Source organism: Tinamus guttatus, unplaced genomic scaffold (genome assembly GCF_059628265.1).
Source record: "Tinamus guttatus ecotype Peru unplaced genomic scaffold, ASM5962826v1 Tinamus_guttatus_pri_ptg000155l, whole genome shotgun sequence".
NCBI lineage: Eukaryota > Metazoa > Chordata > Aves > Tinamiformes > Tinamidae > Tinamus > Tinamus guttatus.
Genome location: NW_028288689.1, coordinates 626,390 through 646,542, shown reverse-complemented (window position 1 = coordinate 646,542; position 20,153 = coordinate 626,390). Strand labels below are relative to the sequence as shown.

The 20,153-nt window shown below is 45.3% G+C and overlaps 1 protein-coding gene across 2 annotated transcripts; it reads right to left on the bottom strand.

Moving 5' to 3' along the window:
- Window positions 1–458: 458 nt before the first annotated feature.
- On the bottom strand, window positions 459–13,590 carry LOC104566886 (serine protease inhibitor Kazal-type 5-like). Of its 2 annotated transcripts, none has more exons than XM_010213689.2 (12): window positions 13,471–13,590; window positions 12,914–12,977; window positions 11,117–11,244; window positions 10,890–10,941; window positions 8,275–8,405; window positions 7,624–7,705; window positions 7,047–7,114; window positions 5,724–5,814; window positions 3,618–3,745; window positions 3,188–3,251; window positions 958–1,010; window positions 459–721 (listed from the first exon to the last, which is right to left on the bottom strand). In XM_010213689.2, exons 1-11 carry the CDS (start codon window positions 13,587–13,589, stop codon window positions 1,005–1,007), a joined length of 933 nt encoding a protein of 310 aa, XP_010211991.2. In that variant the 5' UTR covers window position 13,590; the 3' UTR covers window positions 459–721; window positions 958–1,004. The 2 variants fall into 2 exon arrangements, with proteins under 2 accessions (XP_010211991.2, XP_088378633.1); XM_088522507.1 differs by having other exon boundaries at window positions 958–1,007.
- Between the last annotated feature and the right edge of the window lie 6,563 nt (window positions 13,591–20,153).

The window sequence follows — 20,153 nt, the reverse complement described above, 5'->3', positions numbered from 1 at the left end:
CCCCTCAGAGCAAATCAGTCTAAATTTCCTGGCACTCAGAGGAGCTGGCTCAAAGACACTTACCGTAACAGTTAAATGGCAACCAGAATACATTTGGTGCTTTAAAGCAGATTTTCATCTGTGAGTTTCCCAACATAAATCAATTAAATCTCAAAACAAGCCTCTGAGGTAGGTAAGTATCATTTAATGTCTATTTTACAGGCAAAGAGAGAAGAGCTGAAGGGAGGTGAAGTGATTTACCCAAGACTCCACAATGAGTCAGAGAAAACCTGACTCCCAGGCCTTCACCATAAACCCCTAGACCACACTTTTCCTCTTCAGGCTTGACATCTCCACTGCCCATTTAGGTAGCTGATGGACCCAATAGGCCTCTGTGTTTACTAAATGATGCTTGGTTTGAAATTAGAGCAAGGAGCTGCAGGTAACCCAGGGATGTTTAGTGAAGAATAGTGACAGGGTTCTGCTGAGTTATCTTTATTGTAGAAGCATGCTAAGGACACAGCAATGTGGCAAAGAGCCTGAGCAGAGCTGAGCCCAGGCAGGCACATGGGAACTAGACCTGGAGAAAGAGCAATGGGATCCCCCAAGCCCCTCTCCCTCCACCTGAGCAAGGATGGGGCTGTCCTTCATGCAGGGGCCAGGGGGAATGAAGGCAGCTTTGACAACACCGAGGATGTGTCCATTCCCTTGATGCTTAACATCAGTTCTTCTGGTACTTGCCCTAGAGGGAGAGAAAGAGGGAGGAAGATGAAGAGCTTATCCCTATAGACCTGAAGTCCTACAGTTAGTTCCCTGCTAGGACCCAGTGCTCTGCACCAAAGCAAAGAGCACACGGTGGAGCCCTTTGCCCCAGCCCCACAGGCTGCCTGGGGGAGGTTTGACAATCAAACCTTGTGAAATGCTGTCTCCAGGGCAGGCTGGCCCAGAGGGAATAAATCACAGCGCTGCTCTCCTTACCTTTGGTCACAGCTGATTCCTGATACTTGTTGGCAGTAGGAACTCCATTACTGCTGGAAAGAGAGAAGAAAATAAGCACATTCCCCAGCATGACCACTGCTGTATTGCATGGGCAGAGCATTCGTGTTTGTGACAGCCCTGCCGTCCCACCAGCTCCCGCTCAGCCTCCGCATGGAGCAGAGGCTGCGGAATGTGGCACCGGGGCAGGTAGACTGGGAAGCTGCCAGTCTGGGAACGCACAACAATTTCAGCCTGAAACTAGGTGCTTTTCACACCTAATATTTATCTGGGAAAGGTGCTTCTATTTTTATTTTCCTTCTTCTGCCTTCTTAGTGACAAACTGACAAAACAACCATCTTTGTAAGAAAACTGGGACATGTCCGTTGAAAACCTGGGAGTTGTCTATTTCTTTGAAAAACAGGTTTAAAAGAAGGAGAAATTGGATAGACACCCCCCTACTTTTTTTTTTTTTTTTTTGTCGTCTGATCTGTTGGCTAAAACGGGCAGAATGATGCATATCACAGGAGAGATTTGTGGAAAAGGCTTCAAACAAGAAAAGGAACCATAAGATGCGTCATTAAAAGCAAAAGGCACTGGAAAGACCCGCAATTAAATCAGTCTCAGTCCCTAAAACATTCAAAGCATTGTGGGATCTAGCAGCAAGCAAGGTTGTCAAATAAACCAAACAAAAGCAACAACAAAATCCCCAGGTTTGGAGCTGCACTTCAGAGCAAGAGCAGGACAGAGCATGCGCCAGGCAGGATCAAAGGAATCTGGTTTGGGCACAGTCCCCACATGAGAGGCGGTGAGCCTGGCGCCTGGCCAGCTGCAGGCACAGGGCAAGGTGCTCCACAAGGCTTTCTACTACAACAACACACACTGCCCAGCTACACCCTTTCATGTCAAATCCCTCTCGACCCTCCCGTCTCTCCCATCCCTCCCTATGGGAATCCTTTCCTCATGATAACCTGGCCCCTGACCAGGAGAGCTGCCAGAAACACCTGTAAATCCAGTGGGAACTTTGTTGCCAGAAGTGGATGCAGACACTGACCTACATAGTAGTAGAAATGAGGCATGCTGGACATAGATTTCATCATCTGAACCAGCACCTCCAAGGCTAATTTTAAAATATGATCCAAAAATGTCCTTCAAGTGTGAAGGATATTCTTGGGGCTTTCTCATTTTCATTCTGCACATCACTGCTGTCTAAAATCATTTCAGACACCAAAGGCCCTGCTGGAGCTGGTGTCCTCCACATTTTAATAGCAAATACCTAACGTCCAGCTTGTGAATAGAAGGAAGGAAGGAAGGATTCATTACGCTGCAGGTTACCATTAATTTCAGTGCCTGAAAATAACATTGCCCAGTGCATGAGGAGTAGATTTTCTCTCATTTATAGGCTTCCAATTCAGAAATGAGAAAAGCCTTTGATGGACTCCACAGGTTTGCCAAGGAAATGGACTTCCATAAATGTCTGATTTGATTCTTCAGGTGATGTAATATACATAGAATAAGAGAATCATCATTGTATTTTTCCCCTTCTCTTTTTTTGTCTGCATGGCAAGAGCTTATCACTTGTCCTTTGAATTGATTTCACTCTCCTTGAGATACTTTTAACTTGGCTATTAATTATGAAGCTTGTTTGCTTTTCAGTAAATGGCATATTCCTCTAGATGCACAGATTTGAGAGCTAACACATCTTGGTAGAGAATCCCAACCCAAACACATCCAAGAGATACAGACGGGGAGAGCCTGGCTACACAGCAAAGCACTGGACACTACAGAGCTGCCACTGGTGTAGATGCAAAGACCCAACTGAGAAATGTCCAGCTCCTCTCCTATGCAGGATCACACAAGACAAAGCACAAGATGCTTCCTAAAAGCATGCATGAAATGCAAATGAATAATTATCATTTCCCACAGCATGGTGGTGAACAGTGTTAATCACCCTACAAGTTTGGTTAACCTGCTAGTTAACCCAGCTACAGGATCAAGACTTGACTCCCAACTATTGCCAAAGGAGCATTGTGAGTAGTAGCTGGCAGGGATGTCTTCTCACTATTTACTGTCCCCTTCTCCATTCCCGTGATGTTTTGGGAAGGGACAACCTTTCTGCCTCAAGTTGCCACGTCAACCCCACAAGTCCACATGATGCCAACTGGGAGTTTTCTCCAGGGAAAGCTCCACTTTTCCCCAAACGTTCCCAGCCCAGGAATAACATGCTCCTTACCACTTCTGCAGCAGGCTTTCGGCATTCACCTTGGTAGCTTACTGTGATGTAGTTTGTAGCTCTCCTGCAAAGGAAGAACAAGACATTGCCTGTTATTCTCTTGCAATGCTGCAGCACTCTGCCATCAGCAGAACCATCCTCTGTGGACTCCTTAGTACTTTGATGCTGCTTCCAAGAGGATAGAATTTATTACTTCCAAAATAATTTTATGACAGGGCAGAAGGGGGATATGGGACTCTGGAAACTTGTGCATCTTAATTAGCTGTCATCAGATTAATCTTAAGCATTTTGATCTATGTTTGCTTAACAGCAAGGCACGAAGGACACACTTGATAGTGAGTCATGATATATCAAAACAAACACTGCGCTGCAAAAGACACTCGGGAATGGTGGATGGCCCTGTATTACTGAAATCTCTCCGCCTACTCACATGGCAGCTGAACACAAGTCACATTCATTTTTGTATGTTTTCCCATCAGTGCCACAGACGGGTTGTGAGGATTTGCTGCAGAAAATCCTTCCACCCTTTACCCCATGCAGAATTCGATCACAGTCCAGCTGAAGAGAAAAAGAAATCACATTTGGTGTGGGTTCTTTTGCAAGACCCCTTTTTTTTTTTTTTTTTTTTTAAATAGACAACTTAGCAGCACTTAAAATTCAAATGTCACCCTGAGACCCCTCAGCAGCACAGCCATCATTCCTGCAACAGAGCCAGGGTTGTAAGGGGAGGTAAAGCCCCTTGATGGGCTGAGCATCCACAGACCTTGCCCAATCTGCCTTGACACCTTTGGTCAGGGGAGGTTTATTTCTCTCTCTGGATCCACAAGACGACAAAAGCTTCTACTTGCCACTAGTCCTTCTTTATCAGGGCCCTGCTGTGCTTTATCTGCAAGATAGCAGACACCCACCAGCAAGAATTAAAGGAAATCCTCCAAAGCAGACTCCAGCCGCCCGAGGGCGGTGCGACACGCAGCACAACTCCTGTCACTCACTGAATTAAGAGATGCAAACAATATATTAAGAGCTATGACTAATTATTTCTTCTCCAACCATAAGAAAAGGAGTATTTATGTGTAGTCTCCTGCAAACGACACATGGCACAATGAGGGCAGGAGGGAAAAAAGAAATGACAACAGGAAGTGGCCTTTTTGTCCCTCCAGGAATCCCCAAGGGCCTCCCACACTTAGGTCTGCACCCCATAGATGGACAAGCTCGAATGCCAAAGAGCAGAGCCTGCCACAGAAACACCTTCCTCAGCCTCACTGCCCTCAGCGTGCAAAAATGCCAAGACCAAGGGGTGACTGATGGGCTCCCATCTCCTATAGGAGCCATAAAAGATGTTGTGACAGCTACAAGTGCTGCAAACGGAGCACCAGCGAGACTGCCTCAGCTCCATCCTATCTGCAGACTCCTGTTTAGCACCAAGCAACCTCTTGCCACCCCAGGGCAAGCTGGCCACCAGCAGGCTGCTGTGACAGTGCCAGCCAAGTCAACACCATTTGCTAATTTCCTTAATGTGCTGTTTCCTCCCTCACCCACACAATTAGCCGTGACATTAAGGCAAGCAGTGCTGACCCTTACAATTCCCCCCCAGATCCCTTCCCGCACACCAGGCCATGCTGCCCATGTTGGGATGGAGCCCAGGACAGCAGAGACCCAGGCAGTGGGATGCTCCTATGGTGCCACTGTGGGGCTTCCCGCACGACAGCGGCCAGTAGCCCAAGAGGACTGGGCTCGCATGCTGAATCACCCCGCATTAGCCCAGCTAATCGGCGTCCGCTCCCCCGATACGGCCAGGAAATAGCACTAAGCACTCGAGCAGCCTGTCCTTATTACAGCCTAATGCCTCCTCTGGAATGCATTAAAATTGCTGCACTGGAGCCACCTCCTTGGGTGTTTCTTTTTTCCCCCACTCTGATATCCCATTTCAAGAGTGGTCAATGACACAGGTTTCTCAGAGAGTTAATACGATTTTCAGTAAAGCTCTCCCCAAGCCCCATGGAAACATTTCCTATCCCTTCCAAAATGTTTTTTAAATTACTGAATGAAAAAGCTGGAGGAACTATAAATGGCTTTTTTCCTCCTCCTAAATCATGCTAGCTTTTGGCAACCCTCTGTAGCAGCAAGTTCCACAGCTCAGTCACACATTATGGTAAATTATTTTCTCTTATCAGTTTTACATTTTCCACTGTTTGACCTTATTGAAACTTTTGCATTTTCCTTTTGTGGGGATAAGGAAGGTAGACACCTCGATCCCCCAATTCTTCCATAGACAGCCATCATCTCACACTCGGTGCATCGCCCTTAGCACCTGAGGCCCTTTGGTCACCCCTTTACCCTCAACTCCACAACCTCGACATCCATGGTGAATGCCACTCATGTTCCTTTGCATATCACTGGGGCAGGAGTCCAGCCCAAAGACAGCACCCACCACAGCCAATGCACCAAGAACCAACTGCAACCAAACCAGCTGAGGGGGCTCCCAAATCCAAGCAGTTTTAGGGCCCTGGCACTGTCCCAGAGGCTGGTAACTTACTGGCTGGTAGGTGTCCGTGTCTCGGCTCTGTCCTTTGCGCCCAAGTCCAGGGTCACAGTTCCCACCATGCTGAGCTTGGTCTCTTTGCAGGCTGGCAGGGAGAGGGAGAGGGAGCTCAGTGCAGGTCCCTGTGGGCATGGGAGGAGAACGCAGCCCCCCCAGGGCCATGGGTCTCCTGTGAGCCCCTGCTCTGGGGGAACTGCACGCTTTGACAGTGGGAAAAGTAAAAGGGAGAGGCCCAAAGTAGTCCCATGCAGAGCACATGACTGCCTCAGGGCAAAGCAACATTTCTTTTATGTACAATACCATTTGTTTGCAGCTTTGTTTAAGCAGAGTTTGTCTTTCCATGGGCCACGGCTCATCACAGAGGCTGTCCTATATCCAGGAGACTAGTTTCTACAGGGATCAGGGACACAGCAGAGACTCTGCAGGCCTCCCCACCCTGCTCCACCTGCCTGGCATCATTGCAGGTGCAAAGGGGCTGCACCAACTACGCTTAAGCAAGTGGTGGCAGCTGTGCCTGACTATGCCAGGCCTCCATCAGGCTCAAAAAAAAAAAAAAAAAAAAAAAAAAAAAAAAAAAGGCAAGAGCCCCGCATGGATCAGAGAACTCTGAAAAACAGCAGCCCCCTGGTAAGGCTGAGGGACACAGACTGCACCAGGCACTCTGCATATGGGTATGGGGAGGGTGTGCAAGGACAGGACACAGCTGTGACAAGCTACAGGGCAGAGTCTGTTGGGCAGAGGCATCACAAAAGGGACTTTGAACAGAAATCATCCAGTGTTTTCTGCAGTGGTAAAGGACAGACATTTTTGAATAGGATGGTCACACCAGAAGTGTGCTGGCTCTTAGTGTCTCATGTGATGAGAAAGAGCCTTGGGGGACACCAGCTGGATTGGGGACAGTGCCAGCATACAGGGACACCCCTCCTGGCGCCTGTGCACATTCAGCCCTGCCCAAAGCTACACAAGTCAGAGGGGTGCCCTGGGCTGTGCAGCCCCACATCTGCTAGGAGAAACTGCCCCGGTGTCAGCACCAGCAAGATGGCACCTTTGCCAAAGACAACCTGGCTCCATGTGCCCTTCCCAGCAGACAGCAGCAACCCTATCCCTAGGGCCAAGGGGGAAAATGCTATATTAAACACCCTGCAGCATTCACTTCTCCACCCCAGATGGCTTCTGTGCTATGGAGCTCATTCCACTAAGCCAACTCCCAGCTATTTCTGGAGAAAACAAGCCATGTGTGGAAGGCAGCGCAAGATGGAGCAAGGGCCAATACCACAGGCCAGGGGTTGGGCTGTCCTTGGCTCCTGCCCTACTCACCCTGTGCTTGCAGAGGACGGATGCTGCTCACTCACTGCCTGCTGTGACCCCGAGCCACTGCAGCTTTTCTGGAAGAGGGGCAGGAGGAACGTGTTAACAGAGCATGGAAGAAACTCTGACACTACCAAAGAACAGGCAAAGCCAAAGCAATTCCCATCCTTTCATACTCCTTCTCCCAAATGCAAGGATACGAGCTGTTCCCAGAGAAGCACAGCTGATGCTTGTTTCAAGTAGGTTTTAATACCCACTGAGGTTTAAATTTTGAGGGCAGGCAGGACTGCAGGCAACCATATGCACCCTTTATCTTGGGTACAGCATCTCATCTCTGAGAAACGAAGTGAGCTTATTCTGCCAGATCCAAACATGCCAAATTTGTACAGGCACACACAAATACAGCCTGCAGTTGAACTCAGCTTTATAACATGACCACCTTCTCTCTCACTGCTAACTGCACCAGTCTTATACCAGGCTGACCACACGTGGTCCCTGCCATCAGTATCACACAGAAGCTCTTGTCAGCCCTTCCTCTGAGCTCGGGTAAGGCCTCCACAGCCAAGGCAAACAAACTTGGTCTCACCTCAGTTTTCCTCTCTGACGTGAGCTCACGGTTACGCTGGGCATTTCCCCCAGACTGGCCTCCTCTTTGGGCTTCCTTTTTGCTGCAAGGAGAGGAGAAAAACAAAGTGCTATGGCCACACAAGCAGTGCCCAGACACAAGGCTGCCCTGGAACCCAGCACCATGCACCAGCCTCCCTTCTGCAGTCCATGCTCCTGGTGGCTCTGCTCCTAATCCCCACCCCTAAGCCTTCTCCCTTCTCCTCACCATTCCCACTGTATGCTACATCCTGGATCCGGACTTCATATCAGGGCTGCTTCTGCAGATGCACTAGGGGAGTAGAGAGAGCGCATCTGGAAGGCAAAGTACAGGCATGGGAAACTCCTCAGAGCTGCCGCAGCAGAGACTCCCCTTGGGAAGGGGTTGCTAGCTATCAGCCCTGCTTTTCCTCTCCTCCACACTGCTTCTCACCTGCCCCTGGGCCTCTTGCACCAAAGGGGAAGCGGGAAGAGGGGCAATGACCAGAGTCCTACTGCAGGAGCATCTCCTTGTGGGAGATCAGAACACAGGACTCTCCCCCAGGCATCATCCAGCTGCAGCTCCACAGGCAGAAGCTGTGGTTTTGCAGCAAAGGGGTCTTTGCTGTTGCTGTTCAGAGGAAATTGTACTCACAGTTTGTCAGCGCACATGAGACATTTGTTGATGTGCTGCTTGCCCGAAGAATCCCGAACGGGGTCATTCTCCCTCGTGCAGGACAGCCTTCCACGGGCCTCGAACTGGGAGCGATACTCACTGCAGTCGTCCTGCAGAAGGGAGGGCAGCGTTTAGGGCAACCTGTCTTCCTTGCCTTAGTGATCTGAGTCCTAGGAACTTGGGGTTTCCTGCCAGGAAAGCATGGAACCGTCACAAGTGCATCACACAGGAGAGTCAGGGTGTGAATAGCAGAAGAGGGTGTGCAGCACCAGCCACTTAGTATTTAAACAGAGGAGTGAGTCAGAAAAATTATGGGTCCCTCTGCCGAGGCTGCACGTGTTGGGAGTTTTCTAGGATGGTCCAACTAATTATTATGCTCCATGCTGGGTTATCCAAAGCACGCTAGTGATGCAGTTGATAAGGTGGTGGATCCCTCCCACTTCTCCCAGCATCCTTAATACACAAGTTACAGCCTTCTCCCAGGTCACAGCTCTAAGTAGTTTAATTTACAAAGGAAGGAATACCCCCCAAAATCTATCAGTTTGGTATGCATGGATCAAAGCAGCAATAGATAAAACAGAAGCACAGTGCAAACATACTTAAAAGTCCACCAACAGCAGGAAGTTCTTTGGAGAGCAGATGACTAATTTGTTCCCTACTCAAAATCACCATACAGAAACTATGTTAATTTTCCTCATTTTGTAATATGGATGTAAACATTCAATCATTCTAATTTCAGCTATTTCAGATACTGCAATAGCTGATTTCAGTAGCAGATATGGAAGTAACTGGATGCCAGTTGCCCTTTATTTTTTACTATAGGTTTAAGATTTGCTATTTTGTGTCTATTTTCTCCCTTAGAAGGTTTTGGTTAAGTTGCATTAAGGATCTCAGAAGATCAGTGGTCTCATCTTTTCCATGTCTTAAAAGTCTTCAACACCTGGTTCTCTCTGGCCAAGGGAAAATTTCCTTGCAGTACATTCCTGCATCTTGTCCCTGGTCACCTCAGCCTCAGGGTCCTCAGCTTTGCTGCTGAACAGACATTGCCAAGCACCATACAAGCTTCAAGAGCCCAAAAGCTCCTGTTGTCCTGCTCCCAAGCTAGTCACAGAGAGCACAAGGCCTGAGGGACACAGTGCAGGACAAGAGACCCCAGACAGATCCTCGCCCTGCTCTGGCTGCCCCATAGCAATGCTCCCATCAAAAACACGTCCACCTCCACTTCAGAGTGGCTGCTAAGAAACCCACTGCTTCACACTCATTTGTATTCACTTGTCCTTGCACCGTTTAAGGGGCATCTTCCCTTCCTGGTAATCTCCAGGGAAGCCCTCCTGGCCCTGCCAGCCTCTCCCCTTGCACTAGCCCGGCTAACTACTCCGAGCCTCCAACTGAAGACAGATTTGTCTTTCCCTGATCATCCTCACAGCCTTTTTCAAACCACCTCCCTTTGACTTAGGGTTTCTGGAGCTTTGTTAACTTCCTGACCTCTGTTGTAAAAACCTCCCTGAGCACATCAGAGACTTGCGTTTGCCTTTTTCACAGGCCTCTCACCACTGACCTGCTAATAAATGTGGGGCTTTCTTATCCTTTGTCACTTCTAAGTGACAAGCCCGGGATTCTTGTTAATCACCAACTGTGTGATCTTGCACTCTGTTATTACATTTTATCTCATTTCTATTACTCCAGGCCTCAGCACTATCCAATTAGTCCTGTGTGATCTGCTGATCCTCCTCTGCCAATTCTGCTGCCCAGCTTTGCCATCAAGCTTCCCTCACTCTTCCATTTTTCTTTGTGCAAAGGACATTAGGAATAATAATAATAAAAAAAAAAAAAGACTGGCATGAGGACCGAGGCTTAAGGTGACTCTACCAGTCCTCCACATAAAATGCACCAAAAAGACAGAAAGGGACCTTTTCCTTACACAACTGCTCTTGCCAAAGATAAGTGTCCCGTAATGTAGTGGCTGCAGCCTGGACCAATGACGCATAGCAGACAGCTACATGGTGCAAGCAAGGTGCAGCCAAATGCCAGAGGCCCTGGCTGCCAGGCAGGCACTCTCTGCCAGGATAGAAAGGTCTTTGAGCTTCTCAGAGCCGGAAAGTGAAGCTTCGCTTTCCTCCAATTTTTCTTTGAACACAGGCAGCATCCTTTTCCTCAATTTTTCTTTTGAACACTGGCATCTGATTTCGGGGTAGTGCAGCATTTAGTTTCATTCTCTGATTAGATTTGTCACTGTCTGTCACTTGACCTGTTGGTCAGAAGGGCAGATGCAGCATCCAGCAAAACCTATCCAAATTCCAGCTAGTAATGTCTGGAGCTCCCAGGACCAGCATAGGGCTTCTTGTTCACCAGCCCTGGAGGGCTATGAACCAGCTCTGCTGCTTGGAGGTGAATTTGATTGCTGAAAATGAAAGACATGCAATTTGTTCTCTTGGGGCTTCAGGAGCATGAACAGGAAACAAGGAGAGAAAGGAAAGTGGATCTCAAAATGAAATCAGTACAAAGCAACTGAGTAGAATAATGTTGCCCCTTCTCTATCTCGGGTGAAAATCCAATAAAGTTGTATATCGACCTGCCTAATACTTTAATCTCACCTTATTTTTTCCTTGTCTGTTTTTAGATGACTTCTGCTCATTCTCCTTTTTGCTGGAAGAGAAACAAGATGAAAAAGTGAATAAAATATTGCTCCCAGGGAACAAGAGGCTTGCTCTGCCGACCGCAACATGAGGGGTAAGCAATTCTGCTATGCCTGGTGTCAGCAGCCAGATTGTCCAACAGCAGCTTTGTCAATCCAACAGAAAGGGTATTTTTCTCTACTCACAACTTCTCTGCACACATGATGCACTTATTGCTGTGCTGCTTCCCAGAAGAATCCCGGACAGGGTCATTTTCTCTTGTGCAGGAAAGCTTCCCGTTCTTGAATAGATCCCGAAATTCTCGACATTCATCCTGTGGAAGGGCCAAATACAAGATTTGACATAGATATGTTTGAGGGAGGATATAAATCACACTAATCCACAAAGGATTACCCATCTACTGAATTACATGTTGAAAACAGTTTTTGTTTCCCTGAGGCATAAGTGAGTGGCAAAACAGCAGTTGTTTGTTTGATGGTGTCTTTTAAACTATTGTGCACAACATACAAACTTAATGACCTATTTGCTAATAGAACATATTTCTTCTTTGCATGCAGGATAAGATTATTCTCAATCAATAGACATATGCAAGACCCTGCCTGAAGGACTTGGTTTTGTTCCAAGTACAAAAGCAAAAAAAATCTTAGTTATTTCTGAATTAGGGAAAAATTAGTTCTCATCTTTAGTGAGTATTAAGATTTTTAAAAAGCTGGCCCCAATAAAGAGAAAGCAGTAGACATTAAAAAGAAATCCTTCCATACCTTGCATTTCCAGATGTGCTAGAGTAAAAAGGGGAACATTTTTATCTTCCATATAACATGACTCTATAAATTAAGCAAAATGCTCTTTTCTGCGGGAGACTTTCACAGCAACATTTGCTCAAGCTTCTCTTATCTTTGCTTGTTAATATCATTCAGGATGTTACCTGTGCTACAAACGTGCTGACACGTGTTCTGTGCAAATGCTTTCAGGATCCTTTTCTGGCCCCCTTTCTAAGGTTATCTGCCACTTGATCTCTAATGCATTCCCCCCAGCACACATACACAGGGAAGAGATTTTTATGCCAGATTCCAGTTGTGCAGATGGAGTTCCCCAGATGGGGAAGCCAGGCCCAGAGAATTGCTAGCGAAAAGCCAGGTCAAACCAAGAGAATTACTTGCCAAAAGCCACACAGGAAAACCACAATTGAACAGAGACATCCAGTGCAAATATCTGCCTGGCACCTTAGACTTCCTCTTTTGAGGCTATACTTTGTCAAGTCAGATGTTTTAAAAAATATTTCCCTTAGAACATTTGTGCTTTCAGCCATTCGACACACAAGAGCTAGTAAGCTATGCCATTTAACCAGGAGGTATAAAAAAAATTTATCACTGCGACTAATGTTAGCTGAGGCAAACCAGTTTGATCCTTTAGAGACTAATAGACCAAGACGGAAAAAGGACAATTTCCTCCACAAAAAAAATGCTCTCTCTAGAGAAAAAAAAAAAAAAAAAAGACTGTTTTGGCAAAGAAAACTAGCCAAGTACCTCAACATGATAAACAAGGCAAATTAGAGTTAACCTGCTCCCACGCCCTGCTCTAGTCAGGGCACCATTACTGCTATTAATTATTTGTCAGATGCCATTTGTGTTTTATAAACAAGCAGGTATCTCCCTTAGCCCACACCATGGCTCACACACACACCATACCACATTGGAAGCCCCCTGATAGGACTAGAATGGCTAGAAAGAGCCTGGAGGGTTTCTGGTTTATTTTATACTATCTGATGGAAAAAAAAAAAAAAAGTCATACTCCTTCAGACCTTCTTGCCAAGGCAGAGGGTGGTTATCAGCTGTGGCCCTTTCACATCAGCTGAGTCCAGGCTGCCCCACTACCTCAGGGAAGCACACTCAGCAATTGGGGCAGATGCAGAAGATACTGTGATGCTGCCCTCCTCCCCACACACTGATAAAACAGGCTTCAGCTGTGACATTTCAGCTCACCCCTCTTGTAGAGTTCATGTTCCTGTTGACTTCACCACTCCCTTTGTTTTTCAGGTATCTTTCCCTGCAAGAAAAGGAGGTGTGAGCAACAGAACCATGCATGGTTCTCGGAGGTAAAACCAAAATAGCTAGTGATTAAAGACCCAGAACTGCCAACCCCACCTCCTCCTTGCACAATGCAGCGGGAGGGACCAGGACGTGGAGCTCCAGGTCCGTGAGACATGCCCCAGCTATTTAGCATCTTTACTGGGAGCATTTTGCCATCCTTTCTCTCTAACTGCCAGGTGTTTCCAACATATTAAGCATCATCTATGGAAGCAAGACAGAAAATACATCCACATATGCTTTCATCCTGGGTTTGCTCCTCATATCCCCTGCAATATGGAACTAGTTTGAGAGCCAGCAGGGTACATAGGTTTGCCAAAGACCTACAGATCAGTCTCTGGCCTAGGACAACAGTGAGACTGTCAACGTAGGAGGAAGGGACAAGCCACAGAGCTAGGACTGCGGCCCAGACAGACACGCCAGCTACTGCAGGGCCACCAGACGATACTCACAGAAGCCGCTTGCACATGAGGCATTTGTTGAGGTCAGTTTTGCCATCGGGGCCTCTGACAGGCTCATTGTCATAGGGGCAGGAAAACTTCCCGCTGCGTAAGAGCGACCAAGTTTTCATGCACTCACGCTGAAAAACATGCAGGAGGCCAATCAGTGGAAAAAGGCAATGAGAATGCCCAAACTCATTGAGAGGGCCGTTACTCATGAGAAAAGGAATACAGGTTTAATTTGCCTACAGCTACAAATTGCTACCTGCTGTTGCAGGAGTACGCTATAAGAAGCTAGTCAAGAGCAGAAAATATAGCCCTACAATTGCCAGCAAAACCAGTGAACCTAACTGAAGAGTGGATCAAGAGATGAAGTTCAGAAAAGCATTATTCTCTTGGAAAGTAGAGCATTAATACTCTCCCTAACACTGTATCAAGCAATTCTCTCTTCTTTTTGGCAGATGGAAATACAGACTCTAGAGAACCAATGAATCATTCAGTTATCTTTGGCTAACATGTTTTCTAAAAGCATCTTCACTAAGGAAAAAGAAAATTATTTGATTAAAACATGGACTAAGATTACTTATCAATCACTGAATCAATCACTTTGAGACTCACACAGACTTGGCTTAGTCTTTTTTCATTATCATGTCCAGAAATTGCCAAAAAACAAGGGTTTCTGAAGGATCAGAAGCCTGCTGTAGGTACTATTAGAAATACAACTCATTACCTTTTCATAAAATTTCTAGGCTAGAGCAGTCAGGTATATACTCAGCACAGTACACCAAACAGACTACATTAGCTAGAACCACTATTCGGTATAAGTGCTTTGTCACTAAATAAGGAAGATTTCACTCCATTTTTTCTGTCCCTGGAAAAGATTATAATCCTTCATTTCAGTCTGTCTGCTTAACTTTGCTCACTGTGCATTAAGCAGCGCAGATGGCAAAAGAAAAAGAATCAGAATAGAAAAAGGTTGAACTCGCCTTTATCGAAGCTTGGCTGGCAACATCTGCAACAAAAAACAAAACAATGAAACCATACAGAATCTTTGAAAGAAAATTTTAAAATCAAAAGCATTTAATTAGAGTACTTGATGCAGTTTCCTAATCCATCCCAATACCTCCAGATAAAAGCTAATCCTAAGCATCATGACACATTGGTAAAAAGAACTGTGTAAGAGACTTTTCTGGAACACTGCATTTTTTTGTCATTCAAATGACAGGTTTTTTGGTTTTTCTTTTTTGTTGTTTTTTTTTTCCATCTTCATTCCTTTACTGTGTTAGCTTTTTCAGTCTTAAAAATCGATGTTTCAAGAATGCTTCAGTAACTGTTTCTTTTCCGTTTAGCCCATGTCTCTTTAGCGGTATTTTGTTCCCCTTTCTTCTTCATTAAAACTGGGGGGGGGGCAGGCAAAGCAGGCCCATCATGCAGTTGCTTGCCCAAATCTGCAAATTACTGTTCAGAAGACATTCCATTTGCTATGCTTCACAAATTACCAACTTGGTAATGATTCAGTAGACAGGTAGTTGCTATCTGTTTCTTTCTGCTAAGCAATTTAGGGACAGTATAATACATGTTTCATCCTTTTCTCTTGCATCATCTGTGACATCACAGGGAACTATCAAAAAATCCTCCATTAATATATATTTATGTTGAAAAGGAGATAAAGTGAAAGACCATTAGACCAAATCTAAACTCCTCCTAAAGCCTCTTTATTGTAGCCATATGAAAATGTATTCGCTAATAAAATAGTTGACAACACATTCTGATTTCAATCTCAACCCCCTTTTGATTCTGTGATTTTCCTGCATTCACCAAAAGGTGTATTACATTTTTAGTTTAATGTTAAACTTTTTATGCAAACCATCTGGAAATTTGTATTCATCCACAGACTTTCTTTAAGCTGTTACTAAACTCTGCTAAGAACAAATACTTTTAATCTATTGGTGGAACTTCACCATTTTCACATACAAGAGAAAAAAAAGCCATTATTAACAATGCTATATAACATCAATACCATAAGTATTAAAAGTGATGGTTGTTTTGTTATGTTACTATGCTTTTTAGAGAAAAAGTCCTCTATAATTTTGTATCTCACTGTTTTTAAGGGAGCTCTCAAGGCTGCATGCCATGCCAGTCCCAGATTTCAGCGCAGAGAACATCAGAAGTTACTGACCTGAGAAGCAGAAAAATGCCAGAACAAGGACCACCGAGGCACCTCCTATTTTCATGGTGAAGGTGGCAGTTGTTTGCCTATGTTGACTCTACTAGTGCATTGCTCAATGAAACCCAAAGAAAGGGCTCAGGTCAGATCACATATATATAGAGGAGCAGATTCTCCGCCTTCATTATGACATAACCTGCCCAAGAACGATCATTAGCCACAAAAACCAGTCTGATGACAGTAACTCTAAATTCTAATGATCCCATTAACACAATTAATTTCCATAAGGATGGGACATATTTGAGTCACTCCCTGCATTTTGTCAGGGAAGAAAACTACGAATAAATCATTTCAGTTTCTCCACAGTGCTGAAGGAATTCATGTCGACTTCAGGGTGGTTTGTAGGACAGAGGTACTCCAGTTGGCACATCATCATTTTCCTTTCATATCCCAGCACAATAGCTGAAAAGGTTTTATTTTAACAACTTGTCCCAGTAGAGACAAAAGGAGAGTCAGGTCACAGAAGACCTCTGGAAGCCAGTCTATTTTTATAAAAGCATCCCTATATGAACTTAAATAGTAAGCAACCAGGCAAGGTTGAAAAATGTCAGATGTGGTGCTTTGCTGAAACACTCTGAATTTGTTCCCAAAGACCACACAACAGCAGTGCTAGTGAGATAAGTAGGTTCCAGAACCCTCATCCCTTCCCTATCTCTCCCCATTGTTTTCAGAAGAATAGGTAATGTTATTAACCAAGACCTTTTCCATGTGGAACTTGACAGACCACAAGGGTACTGCTCTTCAAGCAAATCAAAATACCAAGTGTGACATTATCAGTGCTAGAGGGTCCAGCAAAACTACCCTGCTCAGGGCTCTCCAAAAGGACTTATTAAAAAATATATATATATGTTGTTCTGTGCAACGTTCCTCAGAAGATACAAGAGAGGAAAACAAAGGTGATGTCAAAGTTTTGGAATGTGACTTACGTGGGAAGAAACAGGATGCCTTGACCTCTGAGGAAAAGAAAAATTCAGAGAGAAACAGTTTGCAAGGTTAGAAATAGGTGGATAAAAGAAGAAAAAAAAAGAGAAAGGGTCAAAAAGACAAGAGCAACAAGCATGCAGGCTGCAGCTCCACAGACAAGGGGCAGGTCAACGCCCTCAAGGAGGGAAAAAAACACTTTTGCATGACATGTGCAGATGGACCAACAGCACTCAGTTCTAAGTATTAACCCTCATAATAAGTAGCTGCCACATGTTCCCCAGGTCAGAATATTTGCTGGTATTTACAAGTAGATCCAAAAGTAGACCCTTAATTTGGTCTGGGGTCATCCCTAACTTTCCTTTTCATGCTAAAAGGAAAGCACCTACAGGTTCAACAGCAGTGAACTCTAAACCAAAAAGTAAACAGCCTACAGTCATACAGTTGGTTAGTGGCAGTGAGGAGCTGTGTAAGCCCTAAATTATAAGATAATTTCTGTATTCATATTTTAGCTTGGAATTAGCATAGGAAGCCAGCAGAAGGAAGAGAACTACTCTGAGAAGACATATCTTAGCAAATCTTTGGGATGTGCTGAGAAATTAAAGGAGAGAAGGAAAATAAGTACGTGTATGTGTTAGTTTAAAATGCATATAAGAGACGAAAGTATTTGATGAAAGGGTTTGATGAATGAAACAAAAGATGTTCTCAGCTGCTAACGTGTATTCCCATACCCAGTCACAAAACAGTAGGGTTTGGGCAGGGGAGGCACATTTGTATACAAGCTTTATTTTTAAATTATCTTTTCCTCCAGGAGCTATAGCCTATAGTTATGGGAAATAATTCCATCCCTCAAGACAAGTGGCTGGCCATCCTAGTGTTGCAGGAAGCACCACAGGTATCAGACCCAGTCAGACCTGCTAGTTGAGAGCACTCTGGGCACCATTAGAAAAACTCACACTGAGCAGGAAGGTGAAGGACAACAACCCAGGTCCACAGACCAGGCCAGCCCTGCCACCATCATGTCTCACTCCCATCCTTCCATCTCTGCTCCAAGCACATTCACAGCAACACATAGGAGAAAGTCAGAACCTGCCAAATGCTCTTTGTGACCACAGCCAGAACCATACTCAGAGGTCTTACAAAATCCTTTTGCTTATGTGTGTCTATATTTGAAAAAAAAAGTGAACAGCATGTAAATTATTCCATACCAGCTAAAACGGCCCTCACTAGGCCCTTTTTCTATCAGCCACTGCTAGAAAAAAAAATAGGAAATAGGTTAAAAAAAATCACTGGGGGGCAACAGGGAAAATGCAGGGAAAAGATGGAATATAGCATGAAAGAGATAAAATCTTGTAAATTAGGAGTCTAAGAGGCTATGAGGCACCCCGGGGCAAAGTAGTACAGCCCTGACCCAGAGCCAGCACACAGCTGGGCAGAACATCCTGGGCATAGGGGACATTCACCACTTTCCTCATCAGGGCCCCTGGAGATGATTGGGAAAGGAGTCCAATGAGCAATCAAATGGCTGACAGCCAAATTAGTGATAAATAATTGGCTACCTTCCCTATCTTAACTCTTCCGCTTTTCCGTGTTCTCCAAATTTCACTTCCTCTCAGGCTATGCCTATATATAAACATATAAAATAATTCAAATGCCTCATCCATACAGACTTTTTTTTTTGTTTTTAATTTACATGGCAGCTGCAGATGGAATTACTTCCTTTCTAAAGGGATTAGCACTCTCTGGGGATGATGTCCAAGGAAAGCTTCCAGGTAATGTAACTATTTCAGCTCCTCCACTTCAGCAACTCTTTGCACTCTGTATTTCCTTGCACCTAAACACAAGGTCTTTATAGCAACCAGCCCTGGGGCTGTACCCAGCTGATGCCACATCTGTTTCAACACAGATGTTCGGCCAAAGGGTTTTCACTGGTGGCTCCCAGAGCAACGTACTCTTCCCCCATCAGTACCTGCCCCTGGGTGGATCAGGTGGGCAATGTGGTCACCACACAGTAGTGGGGACAGATTCCTGCATGGGGCTCCCAGTCCTGAGTACAGCAGTTTCCTCCAGAGGCTTCCACCACTGTAGAGGGATACCCAGGACAAGGATCTCCAAATACAGATGCCTATCTGGTGCTGAAGGCCAGTGGGACAAATGCATGCAAACACATGAGGAAGCATGTTCTGGTAGCCAGACAGCTTTAATGCTCCTCTGTAGGGGCTGCTCTTGAGACCATGAGCTGTACAGTGCCATCCTCACCCCTGAGTGACACAGCGTTGTGTTCAAAGTCTCTGTAGCTTCCATGGATAGACAAAAGAACCCTCACAATAATTTATAGCCTGTGCTTTGCCTCTTTTGCATCTACTTTGGTATAGCTCTCAGACAGTCCCCTTAGCAATGCTAAGCTCTGGAATTCTGATTTTTATACAGGAAACGTCACATCTCTGCTGAATAGTGCTGTGTCTTCAATACTTGCAACTGTGATTCTCCGAGTGAAGCGGATCTAGACCCTCTTGCAGACTTTACCCAGCATCATTGCTGGCTCCTTAGGCCAGATGGGAAAGGTAGCACACATTTGTGCTGTGACACTGCTCACTTGTGGAGTCCAGGGTTCCCTGTTCTTCCTCCCAGGTGCCATCGAGTTTCACATCATCACCATCTCACTAACCCCAGTGCCTGGGGCCACTCGTGCTCTGCTACCTCTCTAGACACCACATTCACACTAACACATGTAGCCTTCAAGACCAGCTCCCAGTCCTTGTTCTCCCGTTCCAGGAAAGGAACCCTCTTATACCCAGAGAAATGGGAAATGATAACACAACTACGGAAGCTTTTTTTAAATAATAATATAGATATGCCCATATTCCCAGACCTGTTCTTGCCTGTTCTGATTAGCATGTTTTTCTTCCTATGATCTTTCCCCCAAGGAACCTTCTCTGAATCAATAAAGTTTACACTTATCACTTATTTCCCTGAAATACTGAAACTTCTCCTCTCTCTAACTCACCAGTACACTACTTTCACAACCCAACAAGCCCTAGTGCCACAATATGAAATATAGTTGCTTAGCAGATTTAACAAAGCGGCAGTCACAGAAAGAAAACACACAATAAATGTTGTTTTGCTTCAAAGCCAAAGCAGTCATAAGCTCTTAACTTCAACAGTGCTTCATGAACTACACCTCCAGAGTGAGACATTTCAGAATGCAGAGACTTCAAAGACACTCATCCGTTTTTAATTATTTCTCAACATGGTTAACAATTCAGAACAAGAAGTACAGAAGTCCCGCTGCAACATGCTTTGGGGTTATCTGAAGCTGTCAAACAGAAAGCATCAATTGAAGAGTGCATTCTGCTGCCCCACTAATACTGTAAGCTAACATAGCCCTTTGGCCACGTTTCTCTTACCCACAGAGAAATGCAGGGTCCATTCAGTGCATCTCATTAGCTTGTCCAGTGCCTTTGAAAGGGCTCATTTCTGCTGTCACTAACTATCTTGACACTACTTCCTCTCCTCCAAAATACCCAGTTACGCACCTTTGCAGCTC